We start from the raw sequence: 27,799 nt of genomic DNA on the forward strand, positions 1-27,799 counted from the left end.
AGTCAAGCTGTGTGAAGTGAAACTACCTGTGTTAATATATAAGAGAAACAAAGTGATTTTGTTTCCAACAAAGAACAGTGATAAAATGTTCCTTTTTTACCATAAATCAAAGAAGCACATTGTAGAACAACTCACCTTTATCACCGTTTCCTCACCAGAGGAATTCACCTCCATCTCCAAATCCAGCAAAAAGAAACAGAAATAGACGGGAAGTTCAACAGCTGTTCACTTTGTCACTTGGAGTTGAGGTCATCTATAAACAAGAGAGCTCCTCCTTCCATATCTCCAACCAAACGCTGGACCTGACGGAAGTAGTACCTCATAGCTCCTCCTAGACCTCTAACACACAAGCACTCCCAATGCGTTAATAGTTCAAATTTGTGTGCCCAGACCTAAAAGAGCAGCCAAAGTAGTGTCAAATTTACACGAGAAAACCTGTAGAATTGAACTGGGGTCAGAAACTTCAAAAGGATCAATTCCACTCACCTACTTAAATTGATCCAATTGTCCTTACTCTGCATAAAAGCGTTAAGATAGAGCAACATCATTTAAATATTCATGTGCTTCCTTTGAAATGTAAATTACTGTTATGAATAGCACTTGTAAATATGCACTAAGCCACTTATACAATGGGGAAATACAGAAAGCATAGAGACCCATCTATATACATCTAACAACCCCTCAAACTCAAGGTGGGTCAACCACAATGAGTTTTTTTTCGAAAGCGCAGGAGAACTGCGCATCATTTTAATTAGAGAAGAAAAAAGGTCCAAAATGGACCAAGGTACAAAGCCCTAAGCAGGCTTAATCAAAACAAAAAAACTCACACCACTCCCTAGACCCTGTGAAGGTTACGCGCAAGCTCTAAGCCAAAAATCTGAAGATGCTTGGCTCCAGCTGTAATCCAACACCCAATCTCATCAAGAAAGACGCATCTGATAGAGCTTAGCGAAGGGGTCTCCCCATTAAAATCAGCTTTGTTGCGGTGGATCCATAAACACCAGGCCCCCAAAATGATGATGTTGTTCATGCCCTTTCTCTTGCTTTTATGAATCTTCTTACTTGTTTTTCGCCACCAATCAGCAAAGGAGGTCACATCTCCTGATGGAGAGAGATTACCTACATCCAACACGAACAGGATGGAATGCCAGAACTGTCTTGCAAAGACACAGGTACACAAAATATGTTGTATGGTTTCCTGCGCTTGATCGCAGAGTAGGCAAGACACTGGATGGTCCAGACCTCTCTTCTCCAATCTATCTGAAGTCCAACATTTATTCCGAATAGCCAGCCACAAGAAATACATGCACTTTGGGGGAGCCCAAGATTTCCAAAGCCTCTTCCAAGGTTCAAAAGTGTTAGACTACCCGTCTAGGGTTTGTGTTATTCCCTTTGTAATGTCCATTGTACCCCTGTGTAATGGGCCTTGGCCCAGTTACTCATTCTATTTAATACCACTCCCAACCCCTGTTTAGGGTATGGGCACACATTCCAACATGGTATCAAAGCGCTAGGGTTAGTTTTCCAGCTTCTCCCGCCGCCGGCAACCCAGCCGCCGGCTCCCTCTCCCTCCCAGCCGCCGGCTCCACAGCCGCCGGCCTCCCTCTCCCTCCCAGCCGCCGGCGCCGGACCGCCGGTCCCCTGCCCAGGCGCGGAGCGCCTCTCTGCCCCTGCGCGTCCGCCGCCGTCCCTCTTCCCCGACGCGCCCACCGTCTCCCCTCCCCTGCGTGCTCGTCGCGCCCAGGGCCCCTCTTCCCCTGCGCATCCGCCGACCCCGGACGCCGCCGCCGGCCTCCCTCGGCCGCCGGTCTTCCTCCCCTGCGCGCCCGTCGCGCCCAGGGCCTCTGCCCCTGCACGTCCGCCGCCGCCGGCCTTCCCCCTGGGAGCGGCGCCCGTCGTCCCTGCGCCTCCTCGACCAGGCGCCTGGCCAGGCCGCGCCCCTGCCCCTGCGACCCCGCCGCCATGGACGCCAACACCACTGCCGCCACCGGCACCATCACCCCCGCTGCAACCGGCAGCGAGCCCGCCCATGGAGGGGCCCCGTACATCACCGGCCTCGGACCGCTCCGCGCTTCATCCCCGCTGCCCCTGCATCGCACCTCCCCGCCGGGCTTCCCCGCCTTCGCTTCACCCACCTGGAGTCATCGTGTCGCACCCTCCACCATCCCCACCACCGACCCCCCGCTCGTCAGCACCCTCGCCTCGATCCAGGCCGCTGTGACGGCCTCGCGGGAGCGCGAGCGCGCTGCCTCCCTCGCCCTGGAGCGTGAGCGTGCCCTGGGCGCTGCTCTGACCACCCAGATGGCCACCACGCAGCGTCTCCTCGGCCACCCGACTCTCGCCGATGCGGAGCCCCCAGAGGACCCCCACGCCTCTGACCTCGACGCCGACCTCATCGCTGCTCTCCACGCTCAAGCAGCCGGCCTGCACAACATCCGAGCCCTCGTGTCCGTGGTGTTGGATCCGGCGTCTTCCCACTACTCCCGTTGGCGAGGACAGGTCCTTCTCACACTACGGCGGTTCGTCCTCGACGACCACGTCCTCATCGACCACGACACTCCGTCACCTCGCTCCTGGTGCCTCATGGACAGTGTTGTCCTCTCGTGGCTCCACGGCACCATCACCGTCGAGCTACAGGACATCATCCGTGACCAGGCGGACACTGCGCGCCAGGCGTGGCTCGCCCTCGAGGACCAGTTCCTCGGGAATCGTGATGCTCGGGCCCTCCACCTCGACGCCCAGTTTCACCTGTTCTCTCAGGGGGACCTCTCCGTGGGCGAATACTGCCGCCAGATGAAGGCCCTGGCTGACTCTCTCCGCGACCTCGGCGAGCCCGTTGCCGATCGCACCCTGGTGCTGAACCTCCTGCGTGGCCTCAGCCCCCGCTACGGCCACCTGAAGGCTCTCATCAAGAGGAGCGTGCCCTTCCCCACCTTCCACGCCGGTTGCAGCGGGGGTGATGGTGACTCGGCGCGCCGCTGGCGTTCTCCGCCCAGTTGACCGGCTCATCCTGGCAGCCGCTACGACCAGCACTCCACCCGACGCTTCCCCGGTACCCTCCTCTGTTCGCACTGCCCTCGCCGACCCACATTGGCGTCGCGCTATGGAGGAGGAGTACGCGGCCATCTTGGCCAACCACACCTGGGACCTGGTGCCGCGTCCTCCAGGCACCAACGTGGTCACCGGCAAGTGGCTATTTCGCCACAAGCTGACCTCGGACGGCTCCCTCGACCGCTACAAGGCCCGTTGGGTCCTTCGGGGCTTCACCCAGCGCCCCGGAGTGGACTACGACGAGACCTTCAGCCCTGTCGTCAAGTTCGCCACTGTTCGCGCCGTCCTCTCCCTCGCCCTCTCCCGCGACTGGGCGATCCATCAGCTCGATGTCAAGAATGCCTTCCTCCATGGCACTCTGACGGAGACTGTCTACTGCAGCCAGCCCACCGGCTTCGTCGACACTGACCATCCGGACCTGGTTTGCCGGCTGAACCAGTCCCTGTACGGCCTCAAGCAGGCGCCACGGGCTTGGTACAGTCGCTTCGCCTCCTACCTGGCCTCCGTCGGCTTCGTCGAGGCCAAGTCGGACACGTCCCTGTTCATCTACCGGCGCGGCGACGACACCGTCTACCTCCTGCTCTACGTCGACGACATCGTGCTCACGGCATCCACCGCCGACCTCCTTCACCGCACGATCGTCGCCCTTCAGCGGGAGTTCGCGATGAAGGACCTGGGGCCCCTCCACCACTTCCTCGGCATCACCGCCGAACGTCGGCCCCAGGGTCTCTTCTTCCACCAGCGCCAGTACGCCATCGACATCCTGGAGCGGGCTGGCATGTCTGACTGCAAGCCCTGCTCCACGCCTGTCGACACTCAGGCGAAGCTCTCTGAGGACGACGGGCCTCCGGTTGCCGACGCGACGTCCTACCGGAGCCTCACCGGCGCGCTCCAGTACCTCACGTTCTCCAGGCCCGACATCGCTTACGCCGTCCAGCAGGTGTGCCTGCATATGCACACTCCGCGGGAGCCCCATCTCACTGCGCTCAAGCGGATTCTACGCTACCTCCGCGGCTCCCTCGACTACGGCCTCCTACTCCGCCCATCCCCGACGTCGGAGCTCGTGGTCTACACCGACGCTGACTGGGCTGGCTGTCCCGACACGCGCCGGTCCACCTCCGGCTACGCCGTCTTCCTGGGCGCCAACCTCGTCTCTTGGGCCGCCAAGAGGCAGCCCGTCGTCTCTCGCTCCAGCGCTGAGGTCGAGTACCGTGCCGTGGCCAACGGCGTGGCCGAGGCCTCCTGGCTGCGCCAGCTCCTCCACGAGCTCCACAGTCCCCTCCAGCGCGCCACCCTCGTCTACTGCGACAACGTCAGCGCGGTCTACCTCTCCACCAACCCCGTGCAGCATCAGCGCACGAAGCATGTGGAGATCGACCTGCACTTCGTCCGCGAGCGTGTCGCTGCCGGTGACGTCCGCGTTCTCAGCGTCCCCACCACGCTACAGTTCGCCGACATCTTCACCAAGGGGTTACCGTCGAGTGTCTTTTTAGACTTCCGATCCAGTCTCAACATCTGTACAGGATAGAGTTGTGACTGCGGGGGGGTGTTAGACTACCCGTCTAGGGTTTGTGTTATTCCCCTTGTAATGTCCATTGTACCCCTGTGTAATGGGCCTTGGCCCAGTTACTCATTCTATTTAATACCACTCCCAACCCCTGTTTAGGGTATGGGCACACATTCCAACAAAAAGTAATAGCTCCCATAAAAAAAGCCCTGTAACAAGACCTAGAAGAAAACTAACCAGAGGAAGTATGCAGCCAGGTGTGAATATCCGCCTCCTGTGTTAACACAATATTGCTTACATCATCCCAAATCAGCAAAAATTGTCGGATCCCCGTCCAGGAAAGAAGTGTCAAGATGTCACTGATCCATTGCTGTCCTCCAAGAGCCTGGGCCACTGTTCTAGTGGAGACAATAAGTTTATCAACCTTGGAAACGACATCAGGGGCAAAATCATTGATGCAGTCGCCATTTATCCATCTATCAGTCTAAAATAAAGTTCTGTTTCCGTTGCCCACCGCAGTAATAACCGAAGCATGAAAGAACTTCCTGACCTGCAACGGCACAGGCAACTTAAGCCCATGTCAGGGCTTGTTTGAATCTGTTTTCTCCAGCCACAACCATTTAGCCTGCAGTGCCCAGCTCTGATAATACAAATTTGGGACCCCAAGCCCACCAAATAAAAGCGGCCTTGTTATTGGAAACTGAACCCATAACCCTAAACAGGGTTGGGAGTAGTATTAATAGACTTGGTATATGGGCCAGGCCCATTACAGAGAGGGTATGACGGTAATTACAGGGGGGAACACCCCAAACCCTAGACGGTAGTCTAACACCCCCCCGCAGTCAAAACTCTATCCTGTACAGATGTTGAGACTGGATCGGAAGTCTAAAAATACACTCGACGGTAGTCCCTTGGTGAAGATGTCAGCGAACTGCAGCGTGGTGGGGACGCTGAGAACCCGAACGTCACCGGCAGCGACACGCTCGCGGACGAAGTGCAGGTCGATCTCGACGTGTTTCGTGCGCTGATGCTGCACGGGGTTGGTGGAGAGGTAGACCGCACTGACGTTGTCGCAGTAGACGAGAGTGGCGCGCTGAAGGGGACTGTGGAGCTCGTGGAGGAGCTGGCGCAGCCAGGAGGCCTCTGCCACACCGTTGGCCATGGCACGGTACTCGGCCTCAGCGCTGGAGCGAGAGACGACGGCTGCCTCTTGGCGGCCCAAGAGACGAGGTTGGCGCCCAAGAACACGGCATAGCCGGAGGTGGACCGGCGCGTGTCGGGACAGCCAGCCCAGTCAGCGTCGGTGTAGACCACGAGCTCCGACGTCGGGGATGGGCGGAGTAGGAGTCCGTAGTCGAGGGAGCCGCGGAGGTAGCGCAGAATCCGCTTGCAGTGAGATGGGGCTCCCGCGGAGTGTGCATATGCAGGCACACCTGCTGGACGGCGTAGGCGATGTCGGGCCTGGAGAACGTGAGGTACTGGAGCGCGCCGGTGAGGCTCCGGTATGACGTCGTGTCGGCGACCGGGGGCCCGTCGTCCTCAGAGAGCTTCGCCTGAGTGTCGACAGGCGTGGAGCAGGGCTTGCAGTCAGACATGCCAGCCCGCTCCAGGATGTCGATGGCGTACTGGCGCTGGTGGAGGAAGAGACCCTGAGGCCGATGTTCGGCGGTGATGCCGAGGAAGTGGTGTAGGGGCCCCAGGTCCTTCATCGCGAACTCCCGTTGAAGGGCGACGATCGTGCGGTGTAGAAGGTCGGCGGTGGATGCCGCGAGCACAATGTCGTCGACGTAGAGCAGGAGGTAGACGGTGTCGTCGCCGCGCCGGTAGATGAATAGGGACGTGTCCGACTTGGCCTCGACGAAGCCGAGGGAGGCCAGGTAGGAGGCGAAGCGACTGTACCAAGCCTGTGGCGCCTGCTTGAGGCCGTACAGGGACCGATTCAGCCGGCAAACCAGATCCGGGCGGTCGGCGTCGACGAAGCCGGTGGGCTGGCTGCAGTAAACAGTCTCCGTTAGAGTGCCATGGAGGAAGGCATTCTTGACATCGAGCTGATGGATCGCCCAGTCGCGGGAGAGGGCGAGGGAGAGGACGGCGCGAACAGTGGCGAACTTGACGACAGGGCTGAAGGTCTCGTCTTAGTCCACCTCGGGGCGCTGGGTGAAGCCCCGAAGGACCCAACGGGCCTTGTAGCGGTCGAGGGAGCCGTCCGAGGTCAGCTTGTGGCGAAATAGCCACTTGCCGGTGACCACGTTGGTGCCTGGTGGCCGCGGCACCAGGTCCCAGGTGTGGTTGGCCAAGAGGGCCGCGTACTCCTCCATAGCACGACGCCAATGTGGGTCGGCGAGGGCAGTGCGAACGGAGGAGGGCACCGGGGAAGCGTCGGGTGGAGTGCCAGACGTAGCAGCTGCCAAGATTAGGCGGTCGACGGGGCGGAGAAAGCCAGCAGCGCGCCGAGTCACCATCGGGTGGACGTGCCCGGGGTCGCGGTGGATGGCGACCGGGTGGTAGACGGACGACTCGGAGCAAACCGCCGGAACGACGATAGCGGCTGGAGGGGCCGGCTCGCGGCGGTGATAGACGACGGCGGGGTCGGCGAACCGGGCCGCGCTCGTCGACGGACCCGAGTCGGGGGGCGCAGAGGTAGTGGCGTGGCCGCGGCGATGGTAGACGAGTGCGGGGTTGGCGAAGCGAGACGGGGCCGCGTGTGGCGCAGGTGGGGTCGACGGGGCCGCGCGTGGCGCAGGCGGGGTCGACGGGGCCGCGCGTGGCGCAGGCAGGATCGACCGGGCCACGCGTGGCGCAGGCGGGGTCGACGGGGTCGCGCGTGGCGCAGGCGGGGTCGACGAGGCCGCGCGTGGCGCAGGCGTGGTCGACAGGGCCGCGCATGGCGCGGAAGAGGTCATAGTGGTCGCACGAGGAGCAGGGAACGGCGCGAGACGGGGAGCCAGAGGTGGGGGAGGAATCGGATCGGACTCGAGGAGGGAGTCAAGATCGGTGGGTGGGGTGGAGCCAGCAAGGGGAAACACATCTTCGTCGAAGATGACATGGCGAGAGATGATGATGCGGTGGGAGGTGAGGTCCAGACACCGGTACCCCTTGTGGTCAGGGGAGTAGCCAAGGAATAGACAGCGGGTGGAGCGAGGAGAAAGCTTATGTGGAGCAGTAGCAGAGGTGTTAGGGTAGCAGGCACAGCCGAACACGCGAAGGTGGTCATAGGAAGGGGTTGTGCCGTATAGGGAGAAGTGAGGGGTAGGGTGGCGCATCGCCTTCGAGGGAAGACGGTTGAGGAGGTGGGTGGCAGTTTGTAGGGCCTCTGCCCAGTAGCTGGCAAGGAGAGACGCCTGGAAGAGGAGGCAGCGGAGCATATTGGTGGTGGTGCGGATCATGCGTTCGGCTCGGTCGTTCTGTGCAGAGGTGTAGGGGCACGGGAGACGCAACTGGACGCCGTGAGTGAGGAAGAAAGAGCGAGAGGCGTTGTTATCGAACTCGCGGCCATTGTCACACTGCAGAGCACGTACCGGGCGACGAAACTGAGTGGATACCCAGGTGAAGAAGTGTGTGAGGGTGGTGAATGTGTCCGACTTCAACCGAAGCGGGAAGGTCCAGAGAAAATGGGAAAAATCATCCAAAATTACCAAATAGTATTTATAACCAGAAAGACTGAGTACAGGGGAGTTCCAAAGATCACAGTGAACCAGGTCAAAAGCCTGCTCAGCCCGAGAAGTAGTGAATGGGAGACGAGTATGTCGGCCTAACTGACAAGCATGACAGAGACCCTCAAAATGTCCCCTACTACATGAAGGATCTAGACTACTGGTAATCTTGGTCATGACGTCGGATCCAGGATGGCCGAGACGACGATGCCATGTGGTGGAGGTGGTGGAGACCAGGACAGGAGGTGGTGACATGCCGACGGTGGTGGGCTGGAGCGTGTAGAGCGGCCCCGAGCTGTCACAGCGGGCGAGAAGGGTCCTGGTGGCTAGATCCTTCACAGAAAAACCAGAGGGGTCAAACTCAATAGAACATGAGTTGTCAGTGGTGAATCGACGAACAGAAAGAAGATTGTGAGTGATGTGGGGAGCTACGAGAACATCGTTGAGGTAAAACGGCCCAGGGAGAACCGAGGCACCTACTGAGGTGACTGGCAGAGTGGATCCGTTTCCAACGATGATCGAGGATGGGTGAGAGGGGAGGGGGAGATGCGAGCGAGAGAGCGTGCCTGTCGTGGGAGTGGTGTGGTACGAGGCACCGGAGTCGATCACCCAGTCGGAGGGGGTGGGGTCATCGCCATGGTGCTGAAGGCAGCAGCGAGGGAGGCGTTGTCCCATCCGCCAGCCGGCGGGGACCAAGGCGTCGAGGTGTGGGTCCCCGGGGGCAGGAGCGCGGGCGAAGCCTGGGGCACGACGGACACACCGTAAGGAGGCGTCGGGGGCATGCCGTAGTGAGGTGCAGTCAGGAGGGCCGGCGCCGAGGGACGGGAGGCACTCGGTGCCTGGCCCGGCCACATGGCGATGGTCCCGGTCCAGGGGTTGTAGAAGAACGGCCACGCATGGCCGCCACCCCGGCCGGAGGGACCACCACGAGAGGATCCGCCACCCCCACGGCCGCCCTTGCGGGAGCGACGACCTCCGTCGGGTGTGGAAGTCGGACGAGGGGCCACCGGGACGGAGGGTGGAGGGCGTGTAGGAGCCCCGATCGACGGAGGACGGTTGGCCTGGCCCCCTGAAGGCGGCTGACCGCTGGTAGGAGCGTTGTAGAGAGCCGAGGCAAGAGTGGGCGCCTCATGTGCCATGGTGAGCTCCTCGAGGAGAAGCTCGTTCCTCGCGGCGTGGAAGGTGGGGAAAGGCACGCTCCTCTTGATGAGAGCCTTCAGGTGGCCGTAGCGGGGGCTGAGGCCACGCAGGAGGTTCAGCACCAAGGTACGATCGGCAACTGGCTCGCCGAGATCGCGGAGAGAGTCAGCAAGGCCCTTCATCTGGCGGCAGCATTCTCCCATGGAAAGGTCCCCCTGAGAGAACAGGTGGAACTGGGCGTCGAGGTGGAGTGCCCGAGCATCCCGATTCCCGAGGAACTGGTCCTCGAGAGCGAGCCACGCCTGGCGCGCAGTGTCCGCCTGGTCGCGGATGATGTCCTGTAGCTCAACGGTGATGGTGTCGTGGAGCCACGAGAGGACAACGCTGTCCATGAGGCACCAGGAGCGAGGCGACGGAGTGTCGTGGTCGACGAGGACGTGATCGTCAAGGACGAACCGCCGCAGCGTGAGGACCTGTCCTCGCCAACGGGGGTAGTGGGAAGACGCCGGATCCAACACCACGGACACGAGGGCCCGGATGTTGTGCAGGCCGGCGGCTTGAGCGTGGAGAGCAGCGATGAGGTCGGCGTCGAGGTCAGAGGCGTGGGGGTCCTCTGGGGGCTCCGCATCGGCGAGTGTCGGGCGGCCGAGGAGGCGCTGCGTGGTGGCCATCTGGGTGGTCAGTGTGGCGCCCAGGGCACGCTCACGCTCCAGGGCGAGGGAGGCAGCGCGCTCGCGTTCCCGCGAGGCCGTCACGGCGGCCTGGATCGTAGCGAGGGTGCTGACGAGCGGGGAGTCGATGGTGGGGAGTGCGGAGGGCGCGACTCGGTGACTCCAGGTGGGTGAAGCGAAGGCGGGAAAGCCCGGCGGGGAGCTGCGACGCAGGGGCAGCGGGGAGGCGGCGTGGATCGGCCCAAGGTCGGCGATGTAGGGCCCCCCCCCATGGGTGAGCTCGCTGCTGAGTGCAGCAGGGGCGATGGGGGGGTGTGTGCCAGGGCCGGTGATGTCCCCGACGTTGAATCCGGCCGTGGTGGTGGCAGGTGCGTCCATCGGGCGTTGACGCAGCAGGGCGACAGGACAGAGAGGCAGAGGGGTTCTGCAGTCGGGCGCGGACCTGCTGAAGGCGCGGCGTCCTGGGCGAAGGGCGTCGGGCAGCTGGTGGCGCGGCGAACAGGGAGGGAGGGCGCGGCGGCGTCCTGGCAGGTGGCGGCGCGGCGACGACCTGGCGCGTCCGCGGCTGCGTCCGGCCAGAGGGCGGCGCGGCGGCGCCCTGGCAGCGGGCGCCGCGGCGACGACCTGGCGCGGTCGCGGCTGCGTCCGGCCAGAGGGTGGAGGGCGCGGCGGCGTCCTGGCGTGGCGTCGGGTTGCCGAGGCAGCAGGCGGCTCGGCGAGCAGGGAGGGAGAGAGGGCCGGAGAGGGGAGGCCGGCGGCTGGGGGCCGGCGGCGGCTGCAGGGGGAAGAAAACCCCTGGCGGCTGTAGCTGTGTGTGGAGAAGACCTAAACCTAATTTGATACCATATTGGAAACTGAACCCATAACCCTAAACAGGGTTGGGAGTAGTATTAATAGACTTGGTATATGGGCCAGGCCCATTACAGAGAGGGTATGACGGTAATTACAGGGGGAACACCCCAAACCCTAGACGGTAGTCTAACACTTGTAACGACATCCCAAGAGACTAAACAGTTACCTCCATTCACGTCCTTTCTGCCTCTCCATAAGAACCCTCTGCAAATCTTATCAATCGATTTGATCACCCACTTGGGAATACTCATGGCAATGAGAAGATAAATAGGGATGGCAGAGAGAACAAAACGCACCAACGTCGTACTGCCAGTGAGATTAAGTAGCCGAGCCTTCCAATTGGGGAGTCTATCTGCTATCTTCTCAACCCAGTCCATAAGATCTGCCTTTCTGAGCTTTCTATCTGATATTGGGAGACCCAAATAATTACAAGGGAAGGACGCCGAGCTGCAAAGAAGAAGGTTGCAACCCTGCTGCACAGCTTGGTCGCTACATTTAATTGGGATGGCGCAGCTCTTGTTCATATTACACACTAATCCAGACGCTGAACCAAAGCAGTCCAATATTACCTTAACACAGTTCAGACCTTCCACTATAGGTTTAACAAACAGAACCACATCGTCAGCATAAATAGAAATTCTGTTTCGGACATTCCCTTCCTGAAGGTTATGGAGCAACCCCCTATCTTCGGCTAGCAGAAACATACTGCTAAGGACATCCATGATTAGCACAAATAGCATGGGGGAAAGGGGATCACCTTGGCGAAGCCCTCTCCGATGCCTAATAGGAAGACCAGGAGACCCATTTAGCAGCACTTGAGTGGAAGATGAAGCCAACAAATTCGAAATCAAATTTCGCCAAATATTTCCAAATCCAAGGTGAGAAAGCACCTCAATGAGAAAAGCCCAGGAAACGGAGTCAAAAGCCTTGGAGATGTCCAATTTTAAAAATAAACTTGAGACTCTTTTTTTGTGAAGAGATTTAATAGAGTGTTGCACCATCATGTAATTATCATGAATCAATCTTCCTTTCACAAAAGCACTTTGGTTAGCAGCCACCAACTTCTGAAGGTGGGGGCCGAGCCTATTAGCTAGCAACTTAGTAACCAATTTAGCGAAGCTGTGAATTAGGCTAATAGGCCGAAAATCCCTGGCTGACAAGGCATCCGTTTTTTTGGGGATAAGCACAAGATATGCTGAATTCAGCAGCCCCAAACTGTGAGCATTTCCAAAACGAAGATAGTCCAGCGCAGCCATAATATCTGTCTTAATGATGTGCCAAGCAGATTTGTAAAACCTCCCTGTGAAACCATCAGGGCCAGGTGCTTTATCATTGGGAAGGCTTGCAATCGTATCCTGAACCTCCCTTTCGGAGAAAGGAGATTCTAAATCACTTAGGTCAACTGGATCCCTGTGGCAATTTAGCAAATTAAGAGTGAAAGGTCTCTGGATTTCAGTCCCCAAAAGATCTGAAAAGAAACTATCCAAGTATCCAACAGCTCCTGCATCTAGTCATGGTTAGTCACAGTCATGCCCTCATCCTCCAAATGAGAAATAAAGTTTCTCTTTTTTCTAAAGCAAGCCTGCATATGGAAAAATCTTGTATTTGCATCCCCTTCCTTCAAATATTGTATCTGAGGCCTTAATCGGGCGATTGTCCTTTGTAAAGAAGTTAGGACAAGACAATGTTGTTTCAGTTTTCGCAGCAACCAAACCTCTTCTACAGCCAGGGTCCTAATATCCTGGGCAATCTCCAGTATGTGCAACACCTCGCGAGCCAAGCCCAATTGAGTCCCAACATTACCCACCATTTTGTGCCCCCAAGACTGCAGTCTTTTGGACAATCTCTTCAGCTTCATGGACACTTTCTCAAGAGGACAGTAACAATGAGCTGGCTGATTCCAGGAGGCAGCAACCTCCTCAAGGAACCCAGGGAGCTTAGGCCAAAAACTTCCAAAATGAAATCTGCGCTTCCCCCTAAGATCCATCTTGAGTTTGAGAGTCAAGGGACAGTGATCAGAGACCTCAGTGGCATTACTAAAGAGCATACAATCCGAAAAAAATTCTTCCCAGTTGTTAGTGCAGAAGACATGATCCAGCTTGACAAGGGTAGGGTCTTCTCTCTGATTTGACCAGGTGAATCTCCTCCCACATAGCGGTATTTCTTTTAACTCCAGAGAGTTGATCCAGTTTCTGAAATCTCCCATCAAAGGTCGATTGATATTGGAATTATTCTTATCTTCTGCTCTATAAATCATGTTAAAATCCCCATCAATGATCCATGGCCCTTCACATTCATTCCTGACCACACCGAGCTCCTGAAGGAAGGTTAGTTTGAGGTTATCTTGATGAGGCCCATACACACCTGTGAACCACCAGAGTTGACCTGACAGCAACTGAAACTGAACTGACACTGAGAACTCCTTGATGACAGAAATTCCAGTGGAAAGGGTTCTGTCGCGCCATGCTACAAGAATACCCCCTGGTTCCAATGGCGGGGCTAAAAATAAAATTACTATATGCCGACCCAAGAATTGTAATAATATCAAAATCAGAGATGGATGACAGCTTGGTCTCTCGCAGGCACACAATAGAAGGCATTGTGTCAAGAACCAAAGATTTAATAGGGTCTCTCTTAGCACGATCGTTGAGACCCCTCACATTCCATATCAAAATACCATTTGAATCCATGAAAAAACAAATTCAGCCAGCTCCACCAAAACGCACAGCTCAGGACTGCCCAGGTGGGGGCACCTCCCAACCGAACAGGGCTGCCAGCGCAGTAATATGCTCTCGAGAAAGAGGTGAATCAAACAGTTTAGCATATCTTCTTGCATCCGTGAAGGAAATATTCTCTCTCTCGTCACAGAAACCCAGATGCTTGCACACCTTTGCAGCAGAGGGAGAGCCTAATTCAAGTGGTATCTTGGCCACCCTCCTGCTTCGCCTTAGGTTGAAATTGCTAGGAATCAGCTTTCTCTTTCGTTTGACCGGTTGGATAGGGGCCGGTAGGATTCCATTGATCTGTTTTGTAATTCCATCTTTAAATTTCTGCAAAGGAGTAGAAGTTCCAATCTCCTCAGACTGTGCTAGCTGAACCGGGATTTTTTTACGAACATAAACCTTGAAGCAGGGAGGTTTGGCCCTGATCTTGTAGTCCCATGAAGAAACCAGAAATCTTGACGCAGATTGCTCCTCCAAATTAAATGTTGAATCCAAAGGAACTAGAGCATTCCCGGAAGATGGCTCCAAAGTCATATCAGCAGTCTTCCCACCGGTGGAAACTACAGAATCCCCAACTGAAGCAGGAAGGGGTCCAATATTGGCAATAATTGGCGCCCCTAACGCAGGAGATGGAGGATTGCCAAGGAAGAAGGGAACAGGCGCCTGCAACTCATCAACCGAGGAATTCGGGAGAGGAGCGGCATCAACTGTTCCACCTCCCCCACAAGGAGTGATACGTGGTCCTAACCGTGCATGAACGGAGTTCCGGACCGAAGAGAACTGATGATTCGGCAGATGCTGCCTCTGACGCTGATGCTTGCTATCCCGATCTTCATCATCATCTGGGGAGGAAAACAGAGGTTGTTCCTCAACCGGCAATGCAACCGGAGTAGTCACCTTCACCGAAACTGAGTAGATCAATGTGCGAGGGAAGCAGGATCCATCTTCTCCAATAGACGTCGGCTCTTCAACATGGAGATCACAGCGAGAAGGCAAGCAATCCATAGAGAAACCCCAAGCCTTCAGTTTCAGAATTGACATATCCGTCCCATCAACAGTATCCGGATGTAATCCCTGAACAATGCAGTGTCCACCGAGCAGATGCTCTGCGTATCAATCCCCCAGAGGTGTGCCGAAATCCCGCCAAGTTCAACATCCATAACCACAGGGATGGCACCTCCACCAGAGGCTGACGCCTGACGTGACCACCTCCTAAGATGCAGCCGGAGGGGGGGTATGGAAATGGAATTTCCACCAGCCAAGGCGCGAACAACGTGATCCACGGAGGGGAAGAAAGCCAGGAACGAGTTGGACGCAGCACGTCGGATTTGGAGCGCATCAGCCTCAAGACCATACTTCGAGGCGAGCGCCTCCGAAATCACAGCGGCGCAGTCAGAACCCTCTTGGCCAAGAACATTGACGAACATAGCACGATGAAAATCCTCCTCCGCCTGGTCGATCAATCTTGAACGCTTAAGAATATGCGAACGAGGGGGGTGCACCACCGAAGGCAAGGAAGGTGAAGCCAACGATGAGACCCGACCAGGTGCGCCCAAGTCCTCCCGGTCCATCCTTCGGCGCCTCTGTCCACGGCGAGTGCGCTTCATCTTCTTCATGCCATCACCATCACCGCTGACCCGCGAAACACCTTCCATATCGCCGAGAGGAACTTTCTCCAGGACGACCTTCCTGGGAACTGTCCAACACCTTCGCTGGGTGATGCAGAGTCTTCTTCCGGCGTGGGCACGCGCGCACCCAATGCCCAGGCAGGCGGCAATGGAAACACCGCACCAAACTGCCACAGTTAGCCGCACAGTGGGACGGCGAGAAACAGTTGAAGCACTTCCCACGTAAATCAGCAGGAACGGGTCTGGGGGGTGCAAGGGAAGAGGGGGCAGGGACTTCGACGGCGAGACCGACGTCCCACAACCTTCACCCATCCACCGTCACCAACATCAGCGCCGCAGGCAGTGGACCTTCCATCCACCAGCGCCTCCTTATACGAGCGACGTAAATCACTCCGGGAAGCAGCCGAAGGAAGATCCTATTCACACCATCGCTGTGCCTTTGAACGGCCACCAGGAAGAGCCACCACAGACTGGGCGGAGAGAGGAGAGGAGGCCGACGCCGGGGTAGCAGGTTGGGTGGGCGTCGGCCTTGGGAGGATGACCGGCGTGAGGCTGTGGGTTGGAGGGGCTGAGGCGTCGGCCGGAGGTGGAAGGTCAGGGGACGGGAGTGGAAGGGACGGGAGCGGAAGGGGCGGGAGCAGAAAGGACATCGCGCTTTTGCTTTTTCTACCACATTGAGTTTGAAGAGATAGAATCAATGTTGATCCAGTTTGTGTCTTGATGAAGAAATCAGCCAACTGAAGCTCTAAAGGCAAAGATCAATGATATCATCCTAAACCTATGCTCGTGTATATTAAGCATCAACACCAATATGCTCAGTAAGCTCATGCTTTACTGAACCACGAGCAATGCTAATAGCACCAGTACTGTCAGACAAAAAGAGAATCGGTATAGACACAAAAATCAACAAGCAACCACCATAGTCAAGTCACATCTGCCACCTCAAGAGCCATAGCATGCAACTCAGCCTTTGTACTCAAACAGGAAACTGCTAACTGCTTCTTAGTCTTCCAAGCAATGAGGGAACCACCAAAAAACACAATAGACAGAAAGAGACTGATGATCTGAGGAATCACTAGCCCAAGTCGCATCACAGTAGACATGAAGCTGCAAGGAGCTAGAGCAAGAAAAGAATAGACGCCGAGAAATAATCCCACGAAGATAACATAGAACATGAATAAGATTATTGTAATGAAGCTAAGTGGGGGCAAAAACAAACTAACTCAGAATATGCACAAAGATACAAAAAAATCAGGGCGAGTAACACCAAGATAGACTAGGCTACCTACAATGTGACGATAGCGAGTAGGATCCGAAAGAGGCTTACCATCAGTGGCACGAGGACAAACGTTGAGCTCCATGGGAGTCTCGATAGTGCGGTGATTAGTAAGAGAAGTCGATTAAGAAGCCCTTGAATGTATTTCTTCTGAGAGAGATAGAAGCCCTCCGAAGTAGAGGAAACCTCAATCCCAAGAAAATACAAAAGAGGACCAAGATCGGACATAAGAAACTATTCACTAAGACGTGCCTTCACAAAAAGGTAATAAATTGAGAATCATCCCCTATTCCCCTGTAATAATCATGTCATTTGCTCCTATTGATTTGTCCTCTCCTATTGGGTCAATTTCTTCTCCTGCTTCTACACCAGAGCCGTCTCTTAGAAGTAGTAATCGTCTTCGGCATCCTACTGATCGTTACTCTCCTTCAGCTTCTATGACTATTGTTCTACAACATGCAATAGATGAGTGTGCGGTGTGGTGGATGACGAGGCGACGAACGCGATGGCCTGTATGAAGCCACGCGATTGGAGAGTCGCCAAGAAGAATCCGAAATGTGAACAGAACCACAGCGAGCAGGCAAGTGCGTAGGAAAGAAAAGATTAGGTTTAGAGAAAAAATCTAACCCTAATTTCTGTCTCTGGTACCATGTTATGAATAGCACTTGTAAATATGCACTAAACCCCTTATACAATGGGGAAATACAGAAAACATAGAGACCCATCTATATACATCAAACAGTTACCACATGACTACATTTTTTAGAATGTCTATACAGGGCTAGTAACGCACTATTTTTCAGCCACAAAATTTAAGATCTAAAGCTCATATTGTTAAGGCCCATTAGGCCCATCCTATTGCTAAGGCATGTTGGTCTATAGATATGATCTCTACAACCCCTATGGACTTATTATCCTTCGTCATTTCCAAAGGTAACATGGTAACAAGGCAGGTTAGGGTTAGGATTAGCTTTAATCCCGCCCTCTAACCCCACCCATTTTTTCGGCCGTCGCGATCATTTTCCCACGGTCGCTTCACCCTCGGCGTCGTCGCGCCTCATCTGTCGCGGGTCGTCCTCACCACTTGCGGCGACACCGCTCAGCAGCACGTCTGCCTGGGTGTCGCGACCACCACCGACAGATCTTCCCCGCTCGATATGCGTCCGCCGGGGAGCATCGTTGCACGCCTTCATCTCTAGCATGTGCTCGCGTCCGCTTGGGGCTCCCGCACCATCATCTGGTCAAACTGGACCAAAGTTCTTCGTCGACTTGAACCAATCTGGCCTGGTTGTAGGGCACTGTGGCCACCTCCTTTGTCATTTGCTGTGCTAGCCGTCGGGTGCAACGTTTTCACCATAGTCGTCTTGTCGTTGGGGCTGCTGCTGCTGGGACATTCCAGTTGTATTTTGTCAGGATTGTGCACAGTCTGGTACCCTACACTCATGTGCTCCAACTCAGAACATCTAGTAACTGGTTGGATCTGATCTGCCTTCGGTGATTTGGTACTCAGTTCTCTGTTTATAAATTCAGTTGCTTTTTCATCGTTATGTCAATCAATACTATAGTTGTCAATATCGTGTTTGATGGTCAGAACTACCCCGAGTGGGCCTTTTGTGTTCAGACTGTATTGAGAGTTCGTAGTTTACTCTTTCACCTGACTGAAGCTCCACCGGTTCTTGCTGATGATCTTAGCAATGCTGCAGCGACCAAAACATGGCAAATTAATGATGGCAAGGTTATGGTTGCAATAGTGAATAGCAAACCATCCATGATAATGAGTTTGTCAAATTCACAACTGCTAAAGCTATTTGGTCACATTTGAAGGAACGCTTTGTTCAGGATAGTGGTACACTCTTACACACCTTTATGCAGCAAACTCATATCATTGAGCAACATGATATGTCTATTGATGAGTATTACTCAGCCTTTGATCGTCTAATGGTTGTTAGGAGTATGTCTTAGCCGAAGGTCCTCACACTAACAAGTTTCAAGTTGTTTTGTGATCTGTTTTCAGATTAACCTTCGTCACAGCGTGCCTCAACCGAAGGTTGCTAACCAGAAGTGAAGGCTTCGACATCAACAATTAACCAAAGCTCTTTAGCGGATCTGGAACAACAACAGGGAGGCGAAGTGGAGATCAGGTGACGTGCACCTTACGTCTTTGGAAGGAAAAGACAATGATACCCTCAGTAGATCTTGCAGTTCATATGTATAGGGCTTCGGACCATTGTCTGGATTCTCCAAGGTATCATTGTAACCTTTCGTGACAAAGGAATAAGAAGAAGAGAATACACATATCGACTTATATCGGATGTCTTTATACCTTTGTTTCCTTATTTATTATCGTCCATCCAAACATTCTTCCTCTAGTCAACCTCTTCACAAGGAGTGGATTAAAGGAAGGCATCGTTACTTTAATTGTGTTGCCCTGTTTTGGTTCTTCATAGGAATCTGAATAGGTGACCAACATTGGCGCCCACTTCCGATTAACTCGCAACTTCGAAGAACATAACAAGCAACGCTAGCTTTGGTGCTTCTTCACAAGGTCGAAAACAACTTATCCTCCCTATCACAGAGGATCAAGCTTTGTGCCCAGCAACAAGAGGCAGAAGAAGGAAGCGCAGAGAAGGATGCAGCATGTTGGGATCCAAGGGCCCTACATAAGATCCAAATGGTCTCATATTCTAATCACCTTTTTCTCAAGAAGACCTTTACCTCAAGGATTACCCACACGATGATGTCATGGTGATATCATGTGTCATAAAAGGTTTTGTGGTCCACAATGTCTTAGTGGACACAGGCAGTTGGGCAGCTATCATTTTTGCAAAAGCTTTCATGCAGATGCAAGAACCTGATGATCGGATGCAAGCCATGAATCCCCTTTGTGGCTTCGAAGGGAAGCAAATAGTAACACTTGGAAAAATAAGTATGCCAGTAACCTTCGGCTAAACAACACCAGAACAAAGGATATCACATTTGACATAGTTGATATGGTGAGCTGATGTCTCTAACCCACGATTTGAGGTGAAGATCCTGGGCAACTAATCGAGAAGCAATAGTTTTTTATTAACTTTAGCAAACACTTCTGGTGCAAGGCATAAGATGGAGTTCCCATTCAGCCACACCATCCCTAAAACACAAACCTGAGGCACACAAAAGTCAAGTGTTGGAGCCCTATAAAGTACATGAAATTCATAGTTCCTTTTTTACATATGTATCTAGGGATATTTACTTACAAGAAAAAAGTAACCAGCAACCTGACAAGCCTTCAGTATGTGCTTCCCAACCCCTAAACTCCCCTCCCTCCCCGGCGCCTCAACCCCCCACAGCCCCACGTTGGTGCCTACTCCTACTCCAGGCTCGGGGGCCACTCCCTTCTCCCTTGCGTCGGTGACATCCCTATTGGGAATAGTCCCACATTGTGTGGTGATGGTGAGATAACATGGTTTATATGGTTGAGGGTGCAACCCCCTAAAAGGCTAGCTTTTTGGGGGGAGTGTTGGCCCGAGAGACCTAAAGCCCGCTGCTATACGTGCGGGCGCGTGTGTCGCGGCCCGACAGCCTGGGTGGGCACACCGTGTGTGCGGACAGCCCCAATGGATACGCCATGTGTCGGCGGTCCAGTTCCAACAATTGGTATCAAAGTCAGGTTGGCCCAGTGCATTCTCAGACAAATCTCGGCTCACAATGTGTGAGGGGGAGATTGTTGGGAATAGTCCCACATTGTGTGGTGATGGTGAGATAGCATGGTTTATATGGTTGAGGGTGCAACCCCCTAAAAGGCTAGCTTTTTGGGGGGAGTGTTGGCCCGAGAGACCTAAAGCCCGCTGCTATACGTGCGGGCGCGTGTGTCGCGGCCCGACAGCCTAGGTGGGCACACCGTGTGTGCGGGCGGCCCCAACGGATACGCCATGTGTCGGCGGTCCAGTTCCAACAATCCCTTGTTCCGTTGGCTACCGGTCATTCCAAGGCCCTAAGGTGGTGCGTGATGGAATAAGTCTTGAGCATCTAGAGGACAGCCTGCTTTTGACTGTCCTCTGTAGTCCTTTAGCATCTAGAGGACAGCTTGACTGTCCTCTGTAGTCTCTTTAGCATCTAGAGGACAGCAGTCGCTTTTTGACTGTCCTCTGTAGTCGCTTTAGCATCTAGAGGACAGCAGTCGCTTTTGACTGTCCTCTGTAGTCTCTTTAGCATCTAGAGGACAATCCTGTTGTATAGTGTGTGTGAGAAGGTGTGGTAGTGCAGCCCCTAGGGCTATAAATATGTGTCCCCAACCCCTCTAAGGGTATGGCATTGTGTAGTGTTTGAGGAAATAAACAGAAAATTGCCCCAACTCATAGTGTCATCCTCTTGATGAGAGTTAGAGTCCCTCTACTTACAATTGGTATCAGAGCCAAACTATCCTGTAGCCTAAACATCTCTTGCTCATCTCCTTCCCGCGCCTCTCCCCACACTCAGTCGGCAGCAAGAGCTCCAACTGTTCCTTCCTCCCCTGCTCAAACGAGCAGCCTTTCGTCTGAGACAGCCTCTTCCACACGCAGCAACCCCTCACTAGCCCACCATGTCCCTACGCTCGGCCACTTCGAGTGCGCGGCGCCAGCAGGAGGCCGAGGTCGCCGCGGCACAAGAACGCGAGCGAGCAGCAGCAGCGGCTGCAGCGACAGCGGCGAGGGCAGCACGGTTGGCGGCGGCGGAACTGGCAGCGGCGAGAGCGGAAGTAGAAGCAGCGGAGGCGGCGGATGCTGCACGTGCGGCGGCAACAGAGCTCGAAGTTCTGCGCGGCAGTAGAGCTGGCAGCTCTGCTTCTGTCGACGACAACACCGACGACGAGCTCAGGCTGGCGAGGGAAGCAGCGCGAGAGCAGGCGGCACAGTGGGCAGCCGCGCATCCCCATGGGGGCGCGCGTGGCGGCAGCCCGGATAGGCGCCGACACGCTGACGGCGCTCCAGGCGGGGGCGCACGCGGCGGCAGCCCAGACGGGCGTAGACGCGCCGGCGATGCTCCCGGCGGCGGCGACCGAGTCGACGGAGATCGCGGCCTCTACAGGCGGCGCGGTTCTCCCTCCCCGGATCGGTACCATGGTCGCCGCATGGCCCAGGCCATTGTCAGGGACATCGGTCCCGGCGGTGGGTGGCCTACCCTCACCAAGACCAACTACGTCGAGTGGGTCGCGGTGATGAGGGTACGGCTCCAGGTTCGCCACATGTGGGAAGCAGTTCGTTACGACGACGTCGACTACCACGAGGATCGGCGGGCGCTGGATGCCCTCATTGCTGCAGTCCCGCCCGAGATGCAGTTTTCGCTTTTCCAGAAGCGGACTGCCAAGGAGGCCTGGGACGCCATCGCTGCGACCCGCATCGGCAGCGATCGTGCCCGCAAGACCACACTGCAGGCACTTCGCAAGGAGTGGGAGAACCTGGCCTTCAAGCCAGGTGAGGATGTTGATGACTTTGCTCTCCGCCTCAACACTCTGTTGCAGAAGATGGTGCAGTTCGGCGACGACACCTACGATGAGGAGAGAGCTGTTGAGAAGCTCTTCTGTTGCATCCCCGAGAAGTACAGGCAGATTGCTCGCTCGATCGAGTCTCTGCTAGACCTCTCCACGATGACGATCGAAGAGGCGATTGGTCGCCTCAAGGTGGTCGACGGCGACGAACCACAGGCTCTCTCTGGGCCTATCACTATCGGCGGGAAGCTACATCTCACTCGGGAGCAGTGGGAGGCCTGCCAGGGTGACAAGAAGAAGGGGGAGTCCTCCTCGACACGAGGCCGCAAACGCGGCAAGCCGCGCAAGGCGCGTGGAGGCGCCCAGGCCGGGGCGCGAGGACATGTTGAGGGTGGTGCACGTGGAGGTGCCCAAGGCAGCGCCGTCGGCAACAAGAAGCCGGCACGAGACGACGGCTGCCACAACTGCGGCAAGCTTGGCCACTGGGCCAGGGATTGTCGGCAGCCACGACGTGGCCAGGCCAACGTCGCACAGGCGGAGGCGGAGGAGGAGGCCCTGCTCCTGGCACATGCAAGCATCGAGCCATCTCCAGCGGCACCGGCCGCAGCGGCACTCCTCCACCTTGATGAGTCGAAAGCACGCGCTTTCCTCGGCGACGGCTCCAACAAGGACATGATCGAAGGATGGTGCCTCGACACCGGCGCCACTCATCACATGACCGGCCGACGGGAGTTCTTCACCGAGCTTGACTCTAGCGTCCGAGGCTCCGTCAAGTTTGGGGACGCCTCCGGCGTAGAGATCAAGGGCGCCGGCTCAGTCGTCTTCACCGCCGCGTCTGGTGAGCACAGGCTGCTCACCGGAGTCTACTACATCCCCGCGTTGAGGAACTCTATCATCAGCTTGGGACAGCTGGATGAGAACGGTTCGCGCGTGGAGGTCGAGCACGGAGTCATGAGGATCTGGGATCCCTCTCGTCGCCTTCTTGCCAAGGTACGCAGGAGTGCAAATCGGCTTTACATCCTCAATGTGAAGGTGGCACAACCTTGCTGCCTTGCTGCTCGTCGAGACGACGGGGCATGGCAGTGGCACGAGCGCTTCGGGCACCTTAACTTCGAAGCCCTGAAGCGGCTCAGCGCCAAGGCGATGGTACGAGGCCTGCCGTGCCTTGACCATGTGGAGCAATTCTGCGATGTCTGCGTGTTGACAAAGCAGAGACGACTCCCCTTCCCCCAGCAGTCGAGCTTCCGAGCCAAGGAGAGGCTCGAGCTCGTGCATGGGGACTTGTGTGGCCCGGTGACACCAGCCACACCAGGAGGACGACGCTACTTCTTGCTGCTCGTCGACGATCTCTCCCGCTACATGTGGGTGATGATCCTTGGCAGCAAGGGAGAGGCTGCGAACGCCATCAGGCGTGTGCAGGTCGCTGCGGAGGCGGAGTGCGGCCGCAAGCTGCGCGTGCTGCGCACCGACAACGGCGGCGAATTCACGGCGGCTGAGTTCGCGTCGTACTGCGTGGATGAGGGCGTTCAACGCCACTACTCCGCGCCGTACAGCCCGCAGCAGAACGGCGTCGTCGAGCGGCGCAACCAGACGGTTGTGGGGATGCCTCGGGCTCTCCTCAAGCAGAGAGGAATGCCAGCTGTCTTCTGGGGAGAGGCGGTGGTGACAGCGGTTTACATCCTCAACCGCTCGCCCACCAAGGCTCTCAACGGGATGACACCGTACGAGGCTTGGCATGGGCGCAAGCCGGCGGTCTCTCACCTACGGGTCTTCGGCTGCCTCGCGTTCACCAAGGAGCTTGGCCACATCAGCAAGCTCGACGATAGGAGCACCCCGGGGGTGTTCATTGGCTACGCGGAGGGCTCGAAGGCCTACCGCATCCTTGACCCAAGAACACAGCGTGTGCGCACGGCGCGCGACGTAGTGTTCGACGAAGGGCGAGGTTGGGCGTGGGACAAGGCGGTGGACGACGGCACGACTCCAACGTACGACTTCACCATCGAGTACGTCCACTTTGAGGGAGCTGGGGGAGTAGGCAACTCTTCTCCGAGCAGGTCTACCCCAGCCCCCAAGTCTCCACCGACTCCAGCGCCACACTCTCCAGCTCCTGCTACAACAAGCTCTTCACCACCACGCACTCCAGCCACGACTCCGGCTACAGCGAGCTCTTCGCCAACACGTACTCCAGCACCGACGGTACCCTCTCCGGGAACGTCCTCTCCGACACCAGCTCGTGTCGAGCACGACACAGTGGAGCTCGTGACCCCTCTGTCCCGCGACGAGGAGCGCGTCGACGCGTGCTACGACGGCGAGCCGTTGCGGTATCGAAGGGTGGAGGGCCTTCTCATCGACCCGTCGGTGCCAGGCCCTGCATCTCGCATTCTGGCAGGAGAGTTGCATCTTGCATGCGACGATGGTGAGCCTCGGTCTTTTGCAGAGGCCGAGAAACATGCGGCTTGGCGTGCCGCGATGCAGTCGGAGATGGACGCGGTTGAGACAAACCGCACTTGGGAGCTCGCTGATCTCCCTCATGGTCATCGCGCGATCACCCTTAAGTGGGTGTTCAAACTGAAGAGGGATGAAGCCGGCGCCATCGTCAAGCATAAGGCTCGCTTGGTGGCACGCGGTTTCTTGCAACAGGAGGGGATCGACTTCGACGATGCCTTCGCCCCTGTAGCACGGATGGAATCCGTGCGACTCCTCCTCGCGCTGGCAGCCCTGAAGGGCTGGCATGTTCATCACATGGATGTCAAGTCGGCGTTTCTTAACGGCGACTTAAAGGAGGAGGTCTATGTACACCAGCCGCCAGGTTTTGCGATCCCTGGCAAGGAGGGCAAGGTGTTGCGCCTGCGCAAGGCTCTCTACGGCTTGCGACAGGCACCAAGGGCGTGGAATGCCAAGCTGGATTCCACGCTCAAGAGGATGAGCTTCATGCCAAGCCCGCACGAGGCGGCCATCTATCGGCGGGGCAATGGAGAAAATGCCCTGCTGGTGGGTGTCTACGTCGACGACTTGGTGATCACTGGCGCCAAGGATGCAGAGGTGGCAGCGTTCAAGGAAGAGATGAAGGCCACCTTCCAAATGAGTGATCTGGGGCATCTCTCCTTCTACCTGGGGATTGAGGTGCACCAGGGAGACTCCGGGATCACACTTCGCCAGACCGCCTACGCCAAGCGCATTGTTGAGCTGGCTGGGCTCATCGACTGCAACCCAGCTCTCACTCCGATGGAGGAGAGGCTGAAGCTGAGTCGCGACAGCACGACGGAGGAGTGTGATATCCTGGCCCCTGGGATGGGATGTCTTGGCCCAAGGCTTAATAGAATTAATAGTGTAATCATACCAACAAGGTGCATCTTCTTTTTCGGAAGCCTATCTCGAAAGAATCTCCAAGTTAAGCGTGCTTGGCTTGGAGCAATTTGGGATGGGTGACCGACCGAGAAGTTTTCTCGGGTGCGCATGAGTGAGGACAAAGTGCGCACAAAAGACTCGTGTTGGTCTGTGGGGACAATATATGATCCTAGAGAGCTGCCAGGAGTAAGTACCGCCGGTCCAGGGATTGGACGGGGTGTTACAAGTGGTATCAGAGCCGACCCTCGCGGTTTCACGGGCGTGTGTGGGCTAGGGGGTTCGGGTATATGGCGCATGGCGCATGTGGGCCCGGAGTGGTCACATGGCATGGCATATGACGACACTAGACATACAGACGTGGCCAAGAGGGGAGGTTCCTGGATTGGGGTTGACCGACGAGGACGTCGGTCTTCTAAGGGGGGTGGATTGTGATATCCTGGCCCCTGGGATGGGATGTCTTGGCCCAAGGCTTAATAGAATTAATAGTGTAATCATACCAACAAGGTGCATCTTCTTTTTCGGAAGCCTATCTCGAAAGAATCTCCAAGTTAAGCGTGCTTGGCTTGGAGCAATTTGGGATGGGTGACCGACCGAGAAGTTTTCTCGGGTGCGCATGAGTGAGGACAAAGTGCGCACAAAAGACTCGTGTTGGTCTGTGGGGACAATATATGATCCTAGAGAGCTGCCAGGAGTAAGTACCGCCGGTCCAGGGATTGGACGGGGTGTTACAAGGAGGTGGATGCTACACAGTACCGGCGTCTTGTGGGGAGCCTTCGCTACCTCGTCCACACACGGCCTGACTTGGCATACTCCGTCGGCTACGTTAGTCGGTTTCTGCAGCGACCGACGACGGAGCATGAGCAGGCTGTGAAGAGGATCATCCGCTATGTTGCGGGGACTCTCGACCACGGTCTCTACTACTCGAGGTGCCCTGGGGAGGCACACCTTGTCGGGTACAGCGATAGCGACCACGCCGGCGACATCGACACCAGCAAGAGCACAAGCGGGATCCTCTTCTTCCTTGGCAAGTGCCCCATCAGCTGGCAGTCGGTCAAGCAGCAGGTGGTGGCCATGTCCAGCTGCGAGGCCGAGTACATAGCGGCGTCCACTGCTTCGACTCAGGCTCTCTGGCTGGCTCGACTGCTCGGTGATCTCCTCGGGAGAGACACTGGAGCGGTGGAACTCAGGGTGGACAGCCGGTCCGCTCTGGCATTGGCCAAGAACCCCGTGTTCCATGAACGGAGCAAGCACATCCGGCTGAGATACCACTTCATCCGAGACTGCTTGGCAGAAGGGAGCATCAAGGCGCGCTACATCAACACCAAGGATCAGCTTGCAGACCTGCTCACCAAGCCCCTTGGGAAGATCAAGTTTGTTGAGCTTTGCTCCAGGTCCGGGATGGCCCAACTTTCTCACAAGACGACGCCCAAGACTTAGGGGGAGAATGATGGAATAAGTCTTGAGCATCTAGAGGACAGCCTGCTTTTGACTGTCCTCTGTAGTCCTTTAGCATCTAGAGGACAGCTTGACTGTCCTCTGTAGTCTCTTTAGCATCTAGAGGACAGCAGTCGCTTTTTGACTGTCCTCTGTAGTCGCTTTAGCATCTAGAGGACAGCAGTCGCTTTTGACTGTCCTCTGTAGTCTCTTTAGCATCTAGAGGACAATCCTGTTGTATAGTGTGTGTGAGAAGGTGTGGTAGTGCAGCCCCTAGGGCTATAAATATGTGTCCCCAACCCCTCTAAGGGTATGGCATTGTGTAGTGTTTGAGGAAATAAACAGAAAATTGCCCCAACTCATAGTGTCATCCTCTTGATGAGAGTTAGAGTCCCTCTACTTACAGTGCGACGACAGGAGCCCAGCCTCCTCCATCGTTGTTACCCCGAAGTACACTCGGCGAAGGGCGTCATACAAGGAAACCCTGCTCTTGCCCAAGCCTTCTCCCATCCAAGGCCAAGTGGAAGATAATGGCCTCCGCCCTCCCAAACCCCCTCCTCTTCCTAAGATAGTGTCATCTAACCTCAGGGGGAAGTGTTTCAATTGCTTCTCCTCAACCCACCACGCGACTGAGTGTCATCGGCTAGTGAGGTGCTTCTGTTGTCGGCTGCTAGAGCATCATGGTTACGAGTGCCCCCACCGGCGGTCAGGCGCGCCCCAACCAAGACGCTCCCTGGTGTGGCGTCCAATCACCCAGGTTACCGGGATGGCGGGCTTTGAGGACAAGATACCGGACAAGGTAGAGGTTGGAGGAGATGGAGGCGGCGGGAGGGAGAAGAGGCGCACACGCCGCGAACAGGGGAGGAGGAGAACGAAAGTCGGAGTGGCAACGATGATCATGAAGCAGCAGTCGCTGAACTCCCCCAGCGGCAGGCAGAACAGAGCCATGTTCAAGAGGAAGGCGGGCCTAGGTGGATCATCAGACACACCAGGAAGATCATGCAAGCAGAGGATAATCTTCGACGGGCCCTGATCATCTCCGTCATTAGCCAAGTGAATTTTGGTTGCGC

General features: G+C 56.1%; 1 protein-coding gene across 12 annotated transcripts in view; it reads right to left on the bottom strand.

The window, feature by feature from the left end:
- Positions 1-27,799, bottom strand: part of LOC100192868 (uncharacterized) — a 60,268-nt gene that overhangs the window by 25,458 nt on the left and 7,011 nt on the right. For 4 of the 12 annotated variants that reach the window (XM_035962881.1, XM_008663161.3, XM_035962885.1 and 1 more), the window contains exons 3-5: positions 4,796-4,956; positions 487-515; positions 136-392 (exon numbers count right to left, since the gene is read on the bottom strand). In XM_035962881.1, the coding sequence (XP_035818774.1) occupies positions 136-174 (39 nt within the window). In that variant the 5' untranslated portion in view covers positions 175-392; positions 487-515; positions 4,796-4,956. The remainder of the gene's footprint in view (positions 1-135; positions 393-486; positions 516-4,795; positions 4,957-27,799) is intronic. The other 8 variants (XM_035962882.1, XM_035962884.1, NM_001138057.4 and 5 more) reach the window with 4 other exon arrangements.

The sequence above is a fragment of the Zea mays genome, chromosome 10, assembly GCF_902167145.1.
Source record: "Zea mays cultivar B73 chromosome 10, Zm-B73-REFERENCE-NAM-5.0, whole genome shotgun sequence".
Lineage (NCBI taxonomy): Eukaryota > Viridiplantae > Streptophyta > Magnoliopsida > Poales > Poaceae > Zea > Zea mays.